This window comes from Miniopterus natalensis, chromosome 4 (genome assembly GCF_054644295.1).
Source record: "Miniopterus natalensis isolate mMinNat1 chromosome 4, mMinNat1.hap1, whole genome shotgun sequence".
In the NCBI taxonomy this organism is placed as follows: Eukaryota; Metazoa; Chordata; class Mammalia; order Chiroptera; family Miniopteridae; genus Miniopterus; species Miniopterus natalensis.
The window spans coordinates 44,191,124-44,204,610 of NC_142084.1; the positions used below are offsets into that span (position 1 = coordinate 44,191,124).

Below are 13,487 nucleotides of genomic sequence, written 5' to 3' on the forward strand. Positions count from 1 at the left end.
TGGGAAGGGAAAGTAACACTGCAGGCAAGGGAAGGAGTGGCAGAAACTCGACAGGAAGTTGGAAATCTCAACCTCTTCAAATCATCTCCTCCTACCTCTCACGGTCAAATATCAACCAAAATGATTTGTTACCCAATGGTCAATATTCAAATCCCTTTGAGAAATAAAAAGTGTTCCACTGAAATGGAGGCAGAAAGAAAAACCAGTGATTCTGGTGTTCCTGAATCATGAAATTATAATAAAATCTGGAGGGAAGCAAGCAGTGAAGATAGCACCATGAATTCTTGTCGTTTCATAACGTAGCAAAAATGATTAACCTTAAATGTTGGTGTCTAGTACTTTATAACTTTTATAAATGCCAACTCAGGTTTCACCAACAACTGAATATTTATATTCAGGCTGTAGTCTCACTTTGCTTAATAGATAATAAAGAGAAGACTATTTACAAAGGATAAGTTTTAATCATCATAATAAGAAAGTGAATTTGAGGTAACTTCCAGTAACTCGTGCCTTGGAGTAACACCTGTGAATATACAGCCACCTCACGGGCTGCATTTTGCAGATAAAAAAAGATTCTTACTACTTGATTTACACAAATCATGTTTCACCCCAACCCTCTCCACTGCACACAACCTACTAACCTCTGTCCCAGGAAAAAAATTTGTAGTAAAATTTGATATTGATGATTTTTCATCATAATAAATGATCAATTACCTTCCCTCCATTTGTAATAAGACTGTCCCATTATCAGTATTTCTATTTCTCATATTTTCTAATACCTTCTGTAAAATAAGAATTAGTTCATTTTATTATTACACATCTGAAGAATAATTTTGCAATAATACAAAGGTTGAGAAGTTTTATTACAATTAGTATAGATATGTAAAATTTCTTGAGTGCACAGCAGACTAAATATACTCACTTTTGTTGTCTTTGTATAGAATGGGGAGGAGAGTTGGTGAATAGGCAGGTCCACGATACTACTGGAGTTTGTGACGCTGTTACTGTGCGTATGTTCTTCTTCCCTGCTACTGTCATCAGACTGATCAAAATCATCACTCTCCTGGTCCATCTCCTCCTCCTCCTCCTCCTCCTCCTCTTGCTCCCCAGCGTGCTCTTCATCTTCCTCTGGTTCTTCCTGGTTTCCTGAGGAGTCCTCATCTACTGAAATAAAGCGGTTATTGTTCTCTTCCAATGGTCCTTGATGGGAATCATTCTGGTCTCCAGGCCTAGGCTCTGCTCCGACGACCTCGCCGTTCCTCGCGGCGTGCTCCTCCTCCTGCTGCCTTAGCTGCTGCTCCTCCACCACGCGATTCATCTGCTCCTCATCCGCCTGGCTTGAGGAAGGGTTACCTCTCAGAGAGCCTGCAGTTCGTCGTCTTTTGCTGCCCACAGAGAGCAGTTCCTGATTCATTTCCAAAAGCCAGCTTGCTACTTCTTGGACCTTGGCTAGACTATCAGAAGATGCAAAGGTTTTCACATTCTGTAGGGGAAAACGAAGGGGGACAAAAAAAGGTTTGTACAATATACTTTATCTTCTACTTTTATGTTTTATGTCTATATTACAAATTTTATTAAATATTATAAAAAGTATTGGATTCTACTGAGGCATTAACGTATTGCTTAGGAACCGATATAGAAAATTTAAATTGTAAAAACTTATGAGACTTTATAAAGACATACCCAAAAATCACATAGTAAACAGCTTTATTTTAATCTCCTTTCTAAAAATAATTTTAGAATGAAGATTGGGTTGCTTTGATCACTAAAAGCAATTTGAAATTCTGGATCAGTGGTTCATAAACTTTATCTTTTGTAAAACTTCCACAAAATGTTACAAAGTATATCGCAAAAAAACCATCCAATGCTCAGTTAAGTTCAGGAAATGCTGAGGTAAGCCAAGTTAAAAAGGCTTTTTCACCCTAGGAATTTCCCAAACTTCTCTGATTACAGAACCTTGCCTTTAGACACAATTTTCTGCCAGGTACCAAATACAGTCATTATGAGTTTTACTTTTCACAATGAATACAAATCAAATGGATAGCAAATAAACTAAAAAAAATTATTTTTAAAAAAGGAAAAAAGTTCATAAGACCATACCCTCTGACCCAGTAACTCCACTTCTGGCAATCTATCCTAAGGAAGTAATCCTAAAACAGAAAAAAAAATTATGCATAGGATACTCACTGCAGCTTTATCCACAAAAGCAAAAAAAAATAATAATAATAAATGTCAATAAAAATAAGCAAAACCTCAATGTTCAAGACAAAGGAATCCATGAGATAGGATAGAGTGCAATTCCTAAACATAATGTTCATTTTAAAAACTGTGAAAACATGAATGCATATTATATTACATCATATCATATCATATTATAATTATATTATATTATAATATAATTATAATATTATATTATGCTAAGAGCAAAATGCAGGAAATTATATGATCACAGCACGATTTTTAAACTACAGAAAGATTAGAAGACAATATTTCAAAATGTAAACTGCATTCAGGCAGTGGTTATAGGTGCTTTAAATTTATTTTTTACCTATTTCTCAAATTTTATATATCAAGCATATTTACTTTATATTTAACATAGATTCTAAAATTTGATCTGACAGAAACTTTCCATAATGTTTATTCTTAAATTTCATTCTTTGAAGGTATGTGGACATGTTCAAATAATGACAACACATTACACAAGTTCATATAAAATTACTTTAAATATCTTTAAAGTTTGTAAGATATAAGAAATAAATATCCATTTCTATCACACCTTAAGGGTAACTAATCAAATCATAATGGTATTTGGATAAAACAGTCTTATTTACTTTTCCAACCCTTGGCACTAGATGGTTGATCCCCCAAAGGTCCAATTCTCATTGCAAGCTTTGAAACAGGGTCAAGAAAGTCTGAAAGATAGTTTGAAAATAGCGATATTTCATTTTATTTTCTATAATCTACACTTTCCAAGAATTAAGCTATAGTGTGGGGCAGGGGAAATTCTGAATTCTAATTATTACTAGAAAAGATAAGTGTAGAAAAAGAAGAGTTCCAAAAATTGATCCCTGAGGCACTCAACATTCTGAAAGAAGAGTAACCAACAAAGATAATTAAGAAAGAAAATCAGGAACAAGTGGTATCCTTGAAACCACATAAAGCATATCCAAGAGGAGAAAGTAAATAATAACAACCACTGTGATAGGTCAATGGAATGAAGACAAAGTGCTGAACACTGGATTTAGCAACTCAGAAGTTACTAGTAATGGGAGCAATTTTTGATAGTTGAAGTTTTGTTAGAGTAAAGATACTGGGAAAAAAGAATAGAAATGGTGGATACGGACAAGTGAGAAGTCTGCTGCAAAAGGGAACAAACAAGGGAGTGGTAATTGGTAGGGGGAACAGGTAATTAATTGTTAGGGAAGATTTTTGATTCTTTAAGATTGAAGAATTAGTAGCATATCTGTATAATGACAAGAATGGCCCCATACAAAACAAAAAGTTGATAATGTAAGCAAGAAAGAGAAGAAATGGTGATATTTAGTTGTTAAAAGGGGATGAGAAAGAATTCAAAACTGGAAGAACTAGTTTTAGTTAGGAAAATAGATACATCATTTATGGTACCAGATGAAAAAGCAGAGTGGTATTACAGGTACTTTAAATTTATTTTGTTACTATATTTCTCAATATGGAAACAGTTAAAAATAGGTGGGAGTCTTTGGAAGTTCCTTTCTCATTCCTTCTTTTTTTTAAGTGTTAAAGTAGGAAGCAAGGTCATCAGCTGAGAGTGATCTTGGGAGAGGAGGTATTCAAAATTTGAAGAGGGAGATATGAAATAGTCCTCTAGGAAGAGAGCAAGGGAACCTTCCTTGGTGCATGTGACTTTGATGATCAAATGTAATCAATAAACCATGATGCAATATACATTAAATGTGGCTTTTAAAAGTCAAGTGGTTCTTATTTACAACTCAGGCTAGCACAATATAAAACTTCTATTTGACAGAGACTGAAACCATCAAATGTAAATAACTATATCAGTTTTGAACAAGGGTTAGAAGCAGAGTTCCTTAGAAAAAGTACATTAAATATATCCACTGTGTTCAGAAGATAAACTCCAGAAAATAAAGGTCATCAAAATCTTACTAGCTAATATATGTCAAAGACAAACTGAAAACCATCACAGGAGAGTAGGTTAAAAATAAGATATTGAAAAACACTGGCCTAAATCACAAGGAAATATATATAATATCCCAATTATGTAAAGGTAAATCTCTTGTACACAGGTTTTTTTCAAAGAGAGAATCAAAATCTTGCTTTAGTAACTATATCTAAAGCTAGCTTTCCTAACACTGACAAGGACATTTTCATTTGCACGTTTATGCGTAGAAATATGAAATCAGGGATGCCTGGGATTATGCAGGCCCCAAACAAATTGCCCTTTGTGTGCCCAATCTAACAGGCATATTTTTACAAGACTGAAACAGGTTTAATGACATATTAAGAGTAATTTACAAAGTGAAAAGATGAAAGAACAAAGGTCATAAAACAAGTCATAAAGAATAGCAGTTAGCCTATCAACAAACAGAAAATTTATTATTGGCATTTCTAAAATAGTACCAGAACTGGTCATCAATGAATAATTCTGTTACCAATTATAAATAATAAAAATTCAAAGCTTTATCACTGTGTAACCTTAGTGTTATATTGGGGGGAACAGAAAATAAAGTGCCTTAATTTAAGCCATTAAACTGACTCTCATATTTACAGTATGACATGTAAATATCTTTCAAAATAATACAGATTCTTATAAATAAACCTGGTCAAAACTCGTAAATCCAAGCAGAAAAAACAAATTTAAATCATAGCTAATGTAAAATAAATAACACAGCTAAAAGTCAGGAGACAGGAATTCCGGAATATTAGAAGAGGCTGAATATATCTAATCGAAAAGCATATAAAAATTTTTTCAAGTAGTATATATATTGGGTTGAATTTCTCTAACCTATTTTGGCAGTGGAAATGAATATATAAATTTTCATTTTCTGTTGATATTCATAAATTTAAAATTAAACAAAAACAGTATTTCTAGGCCCTGGCTGTGTGGCTCAGTTGGCTGGAAAGTCCTCCTGTATCCCCCAGTCAGGGTGCTTACGGGAGGCCTCTTCCCACTAGAATTTAAGCTCCATAAAGAAAGACTCCTTTTCACCACTGTTAACTTCAGTACCTACAAAAATGCTTGGCTCAGTAGGTCCTCAAAACATTTGTTTAGTGAGTAAATAATAATTAAATCTTTTTAAAGTCAGCCATGTGCTGAGCATTCTTTCTCTACCAAAGAAGAACTTCAAAGCACGCCACAAATATATCAATTACTTAAAACACATTTTTAAAAGTTAGAATCTGCACTAAACAAGTCATTTGTAGTACGTTTGAAACGAATAAGGTATAAATATATCAACATTTATTTATAAATTATCTTCTAAGTCATTAAAAGCATTTTTATCTTGGTATTTTCAGCACAGGCTATAAAAAAAATATGTGATTTTAAAATTTAACACTTTTAAAGCACATACTTTGAGTAATTCTAGTTCCACAGTTCCTATACTGTAGATAACTGGGAAGTCATATATGTAACTTATGGTGAAAATCTTCCAGAGACTGCAAAATTGGATGAACAAATCCTTAGAAATGCATTTACAAAATCAACACAAAATGAACAATATGGAGAATACTGTCATACAAACAGCAAGTATTCAAGTTTTGAGAGTTTGAACTGAAAATTTTAAATTCACATGCCTCATCCATCATATACATCTATCTTTGCTAGAAAGGACACAAAACAACACTATTTCTCAGTCCACATGACAGTACCTATTTTTTACTTATAGTACATATTTTTGTATTGGCCAAATTTAATTCTTCATTTCCATTCAACTTCACTAACTGCAATCGGGGTTTACTCCACTATAACTGAATTTTAACTGGTTGCTAAATCCCAATGGATCTTTCACCATTTTTGTAGCTTTTTACATTGTTGAACAAGCACCCTCTCTTCTTTACAACTCTCTTGGTCCCAGAGTTTCCTTGATATCATCCTTTTCATGTACCATCCCCTCAGGCAGTGTTGTGGTTCTCCAGTGCCAGCTCCTTTCCTTCTCTGCAGTTTCTTTCAAACCAACAGTTTCAACTATCACATAGAAGCTAATGACAACCAATTCTATTATCTCCAGACAAACTCCTCTATTGAGCCTATTACTTTTGCCAGCATGTCCCATAGTCACCCTAAATTCACTATTGTAAAATCCAAACTCCTGTTTACACACACAGGCTCTCTCTCTCTCTCGCCCCTCCCAAATTTTTTCTTAGATCCTCCTACTATTTTCTCTACATCACTAAATAAAACCATATTCTAGCAAGTTACAGATTCTAAAAACCCAGATGGCTCTTCCATTCCCTCCTACTATGCCCTCCCTCAACAATTTAGTGCTAAAGCCATTAGGTGAAGCCAAGCAAGTTAGATATATGTGTGGGAAGTAGGGTAACAGTCCAGCAGAGGGAAGTCAGTCCAAAAAGAGTGAGGACGACTTCATGTATGTGGGGGATGGGGGAAGAAAAGGTAGGCCAGCATGGGGTAACAAAGCCTCACCATGAGAGAAGTGGTTCATATAGTGGACAAGTCCAGTGGGTCAAAGGCAGAGAAGAATGAAAAATGTCTGTTCAAGTTGGGGTGTCAAACGTGAGCAGGGTAAGAAAGGTGTCCACAGTATGAGATGTCAAAGCCCAAGTGGGATGAGGAAGGTATGGTTTGCCATAATAGTGTCCTGCTCAATATCCCTTTGACAGAACCTGCTGAGGAGCAGAGCTGCTTGACAGGCCCCAGCTCCCTCACCTTGGAATCCACTGCAACATTCACACCTTGCCATGCTTCCTCTAGGCTTCACCCAGCAAATGACTGAACGTGGTGATAATACTACAATAGCCAACTCCGGATGGGGGGCTTTCTGCACATCGAATCTTAAGTTGACATGTTTCTCTGGGGACCTGAACTGACTCAGAAGGCATCCATGTACTATGGTGTCAAAAACTCTTGGGATAAAATAAAAAAGTTCTGGAAGATGCTACAAAATGGTTAACTTCATTAAACAAAGGTCATTTCATTCCAGAATGTTTAAAGAACATCTCCTACTACATAAAGAAATCCTGGGGCTTAGCAGAGGAAAAGTTCTCAACAGGGTATCTGAGCTGATACGGGGTCCTTTTAAGACAGTAGAAGGCTAGATTTTTGTAGACTACTTTGAAGATGAAGAATGGCTGCAGAAACTAGCCAGTGTAGCACTTACTCTTCTGTCCCTGTAAAGTATGAAGAAAATGTTTTTGACTTCAAGGGACAAGATTCTTGGATTTAAAAGGAAAATGCACTTTTGGAAAACAAGATGTTACAAAAAGAAATCTTGGAATGTGTCCTCTGCTGCTTGGGCTTGAGTGTAGAAAGACATCAGCAAGTCTCAAATCTTATTGGAAACCACCTGGAGAAGTTGCAGAACAGAAATGGACAGATTTTCCTTCCCTTTCAATACAAGTGTATCACCAGTGAACTCTTTCTGAATCTTCTGATTGTAAGAACTGGACGTCAGAAAAAAGGAAGAAGAGCTGCAGTCTTATACAGTCAAGATGAGTTTTACTGATCTGCCCCAGACAAGTTCTGGATTTCTGTGAAGAAAAGAATATCCTGCTATTCATAGGAAAACAATGAACAGTATGCTGCAATTTTTAACTCCTCACACATTTGAGCAATCTTTCTCTTATTCAATGAACATCAAGAGCAAGCTAAGAAATGGTCTCAATAGAAAAGGAAATTTGTACTTGTTCCCTTATCTCATGTTTGACCCTGAATTGATATTTGTAAAGTAAAGAACAAGCACGGGAGGTAAATATAATATTTATATTAAAGAGGTAAATTTGCACTAATGAGGTAAATACAATTGTTTTATTAAGGTTCAAAAACATGTTATGTATATATGAGCCTATAAAAGAAGTAATCTTCTAATTGCTAGGACTACATTTGAGCCTGATCGTATCGAGTAAGAAAATGGTTTTCTTTTATTTTTAAATTACAGTTGGCATTCAATATCATTTTATATTAGTTTCAGGAGTATAGCATAGAGGTTAGACAATTATATAATTTACAAACTGATCCCCTGATAATTCTAGTCCCCACCTGGTACCATACATAGTTATTACAATATTATTGACTATATTAGAAAATATTTTTTCAAAATCTTGCATAAAACGATACCTAGGTAATATTTTTATTCATATTGCTTTGGATTATGGTTTTGGTAGTGTCAATAAATTTTTTATATAAATAACATTAATTAAAATCAATTCAAATCTTTATTTAAATTAAATCTGCTGAGGCTACATTAAGAAAAGTTAAGTTCTGTTTGGCTGGAGCTAGTTATGCAAACTTGTTACATTTCTCATGAGTTTGCAAAATTTATGAAAATATCACAAAGATTAATTTCAAGAGAAGTAAGTCTAGCTTAATTACCAGGGGACTATATTTTCCCCCAAGAAAAGTTGGCTAAAATGTCATTTTTAGTTTTAAATATTGGGGGGAAACTACTCTTACATTTATCGTATCTCACTTGGATCTCATATAGTAGAAATTTGTGGTAAGGTCTATTTGGAAAAGGCAAAAGAGATCAAGTAGTAAAGTAAGAAAAAAAGAACTGGAGTTTCCTCTACTTGCTCTACTAACTTATATTACAGCTGGCATCCTTTATGGGAAGGGGAACCAGGCAAAAAATGAGGCTAGCCCAGCTGGTGTGGCTTAGTGGTTGGACATCAACTTAGTAACCAAGGGGTCAAGGTTCGATTCCTGATCAGGGCACATGCCCAGGTTGCAGGCTTGATGGGGGGGGGGGGGGGGGGGGGCGGCGCAGGAGGAAGCAAATCCATGCTTCTTTCTCATAGATGTTTCTCTCTCTATCCCTCTCTCTTCCTCTCTCTCTCTAAAAATCAATAAAAATATATTTTTTTTAAAAACGAGGCTAATGAATTTGCCAACATAAACAGATCCACAGAAAAAGAGTATTCTCTACTCAAAAGAGCACTGACAATTATCAATGAATTATTATATCTACAATTTACTGATAGAGCTAAGGTAGCATGAGCTGTAGATATAATTTTTACGTATGGCTTCTCAAGATCAAAAATTATTTTAAGTGTTCCCCCAGTATAAAAAGACTGATAGAGGCTGAAAGTAAACATCGGTGATGGGATCACTGAAATTATGTTTACCCAACAGTAAACAATGAGAGTAACATAGCACCACTTCTGTGATATTCCTGCGAACAATGGCTAACCTTAATCCACTAATAAGGAAACATCAGACAAACCCAAATTAAGGTTCCTTATTCAAAATGACCAGCCTATAATCTTCAAAGGTGTGAAAAGGAATTAAAGATCAAGGAACTGTTCCAGATACATAACTAAATGCAACCCATGAATGAGATCATTGATATATGAAATATTATTTGAACAACTGGTGAAATTCATATGGAGCCTGAGGATAAATAATCTAATATATCAATGCCAATGTCCTGATTTTAATGGCTATATTATGATTATGCAGGAGAATGTCCTTGTTTACAAGAAATGCATACTCAAGTGTTTGAGAAAGATAGTGCATCATGTTAGCAACTTATCAAATGGTTCTGGGGCAATATAATTTCTTAGTACTATACTTGGAACTTTTCTGAAAGTTAGAAAAGGAAGGAGAGGAAGAAATCAGGAGTTGTTCTGGTTCCCATCATCTGTTCCCATCAAACTACCTCTGCCTTGTTCCCACACTTCTGTCAGTCACTCATATCATCACTAATGCTCCTAAATCTTACGTAGCTCTACAACCAATCTCACTTCTCTGGTAATCTTTAATAAGCAGATACCATCAGTCTCTCAGCCAAACTATTTGCATCCCTAGTATTTCCCCTATTTTTGTTCCCCACACTCTCATCTACTCTCTATACTGCTGCAAGAACACGAAATATCAACACCTCAGTGGCAATTTCCAAACTTTTTACATGCTGACCCATTTGCTCAATGAAAACAAAATACCAAGCAGTTAAAGAGAGAGAGGGAGGGAGGCACAGAGAAGAAAGACAGTTTGCACAGAGAACTGGCAACCCCTGAGTGACTCTGCAGAACTTTAGAAAACTAGTATTTTACAGGATAAAGCCTAAACTCCTAAACACAGCACACAAAAGATGTTCCTAACCTGGTCTCACCTCTATCCTTCCTCAATACCCACTGGTTTATCTAAAACTGTACATTACCCAACAATATTGATCTACTTGTATTCTACCAATATGCTATATGCTCTCATATGTCTATACCTTTGCAAATGATGCTTCCTTCTCTTTGACATATTTCTTTATTCACCATTTAGTAACCCTATCTGGCTATGTAAGTAACCTTCCCTCACTCTTCTATTCCTTTGTGTCACAGAACTTGCTGAAATTGGCAAGTACAGGTCTTGAATACAAGGACTTCCCCCTTCTGCTTACCAAAAAAGTAGAAAACACCAGATACAATCACATCAGAGAGCTAGGATAAAAGCCCAGAAATACTGATTTTTCCACTTCAACAGACAAGGGGGCAGTTTTCCCAGAGCCCACAACTCTTGGTACTGAGGAGTCAGCCCTGTGAAACGTTCCATAGCAGGTAGAATTTTGAATGAAGAATATGGCAGGGCCACATAAACAGCTGCACTAGAAGGAACAATATCTGCAGCTACTACCTTAATAAGGAGCCGATAACCACAGGCCCAAAGAAAACAGAATCTGATAAATTTCAGGAATAATTTAGCATCTTTAAGGAAAGCCTGAACACCATCACAATGAGCAAGTACTGACTCAAATACCTTCAGCTTTGGCCTCTATTCTATCATTTTACAAAAAGGTTTTGAGCTTCAGAAAAGGCACACTACTGTAATATAGAAAATTACTATTTGTAGAAAACTAGTGAGTCTTTATTTAAAAATAGGGTTCCCATCTTAATAAGCATATTTTAGCAAGGCAACCACTGTAAAGCGCATGGGAAAAAACTGTCTTCTTGCTACCTGCTTTTTAAATTTAGGAATCCTATTCTCATTTGCTACTGCTGATGCCCTCTTGCCTGGGTTCCTGGGAGGTTTCAGTCAGTATGTGTGCTACTAGAATTCAGGTAACACCTGCCCAGATTTCCCTTCTTGTTCTCGGAGGCAAAACAATTACCTCATTTAGATGAATATGCCAGAGAATCAATATGCACAGACAGACTTCCATCTTCCTCTTCAAATTCCTGGCAAGAAGGCCGAGTGGACACACTGGGGGAAGATACTGCCTCACTGTACTGCACTCAGTGTGATTTCAGAAAATATGTATTTAAACGGCAAAAGAGAAATACGATGTGCCAGGCACTGGGAATACAATGCTGACCAAAGACATAGTCCTGTATCCTAAAAAATTATGAGAAAAAAATCTTTAAATATGCAATTACAGTGGTACCTTGGTTTTTTAATGTAATCTGCTCCGGAAGACTGTTCTAGTTCTGAAATGTTCGAAAACCGAGGGATCAACAGCTGACAGCTAGGCCTCAGCATCTTGCCCTCAGCGGAAGCCGTGTGGCATGCTTAATTTCTGAGGTGTGTTCGAAAATCGACACATTTACTTCCAGGTTTATGGCGTTCGTAAACCGAAATGTTCATCAATGGAGAAGTTTGAAAACCAAGGTACCACTGTATAAGTTATATAATTATAGTAGAATCCAGGTAAAATAAATTTCATTCTAGCCTGGCTCCATTACTGCCTACCAATACCCTTATCTGTCAATACTATGGTAACTGACAAACACACGTGCACACACACACACACCATCACCACCACCAAGAAAATCCCCCAAAACAAACCATCTAAAACATAATTCTAATACCAAGAAACATTTATAATCCACTTAAAACAATTTTTTTCTTTCTGTCTTTTACTCTTTCTTTCTTAGTAAAGACTGAGAGTTATTATTTTTTAAATGGTAAGAAGTATCATGATTTTTCTGACAAAGATCTCTATATATGTAAAAATAAAGCAACACTGTCACAATGATTAAATCATTTAACTAGATCCCTTATGTAATGATCTGTCATTTTTCAGACAAGAAATTTTTAAAATTTTTCAGGTTATAGAACAGTATTTCTGGACAAACCTAACAAGGCAGTAGTTGTAAAACACTCTCAAACTTCTAAACACCCTCAATTTCAGTACAAACAATGCTGTGTTGTACACTCAATCTAACACTAAGAGGAAGCATTGTGGGTTGGTCACAACTCAAATTCCTTATCACAATGAGGACTGCCTAGGATCTTACCACTGAACTCAGCCATTCAAATAAATGGGAAGACAGCAACGATGCTCACTGTTCTCCGAAACTCCTGGTTTCTAGATTTGTTAGAAGAAATACTTCCTAGATCTTCAAGTTTCTGGAGAGGATTCCTTCATTCTGAAGTTATTTCTCTTACCCAGAAAAAACAGAGTGCTAACTCAAAAGAATAATAATAATGAACTGGAGGTTATAAAAAATATGCCTTCTACTGCAGGAATTCAGAAACCAGACTCAAGATACAAAAACCAAAATATGAGCAGACAATCTTATAGGTTAAGTAAGATGCTTCCACTGCATTCATGTAGCCAGCAAACACAGAGTGCCCACTAGAGACCAACACTATGATAGTTACAGCATATTCATTCAATCCAGAACTCTGAGATCATTATTCCCATTTTACAAAACAGGAAACAGGCTTGGATTGAGGTCACTTGCTCAAAGTTTATAGTTAGTAAGATTTAGTAACACGTCTGAAATTCAGATATGTCTTAGCCAAGGTTTAAGTTCATTCCACCAAGCCAACCTGTCTTCTAACACGGCATAAGGATCTTGCAGCAGCAAGAGAAATGAAAGGCACAGGTGACAGTAACATGACACCACTGCAACTATCTTTTTCATATAAAATCCCCTTCTTAAGAAAGAGACCACTCTCGTTCCTCAGACCACTAAATACTGCTTTCTTCCCACTGGGGCCACAGAAAATAGGGGTGTACGCCCTCAGGGCAGGGGTCGAGGGTGGGAGCTTTTAGGTTCCCCCTAGCAAAGTAAAAAATTATATGAAGAAAAAAAAAGATTGACAAGGAAAATTTAAAAAAAGAAAAGAAATTATGAGATCTGTCCTCAGTAATTTGTGCCAGTACCCCATACCCAACAACTCATGCACATACTCTAAATTGCTTTTGCTTACTAGTTACAAAGCGCTCTTAAAGCTATATCCAAATCTGTAAATGTAGCTCTGTACTTACATATGATTACAAGTATTTTGATGGTTTCAACTGATAACTGATTTTAGGCAAAACAATGAAGTTGAATTCTACAGACTCTAACCCAAAGAAATTATCCAAGTTTATCAT

The 13,487-nt window shown here is 35.8% G+C and overlaps 1 protein-coding gene across 3 annotated transcripts in view; it reads right to left on the bottom strand.

Moving 5' to 3' along the window:
* Positions 1–13,487, bottom strand: part of FBXW7 (F-box and WD repeat domain containing 7) — a 154,260-nt gene that overhangs the window by 80,335 nt on the left and 60,438 nt on the right. For 2 of the 3 annotated variants that reach the window (XM_016197793.2, XM_016197792.2), the window contains one exon: positions 923–1,483. In XM_016197793.2, coding sequence (XP_016053279.1) covers positions 923–1,414 — 492 coding nt within the window. In that variant the 5' untranslated portion in view covers positions 1,415–1,483. Of the gene's footprint in view, positions 1–922; positions 1,484–2,100; positions 2,151–13,487 lie in introns of all 3 variants that reach the window. The other variant, XM_016197789.2, reaches the window with a different exon arrangement.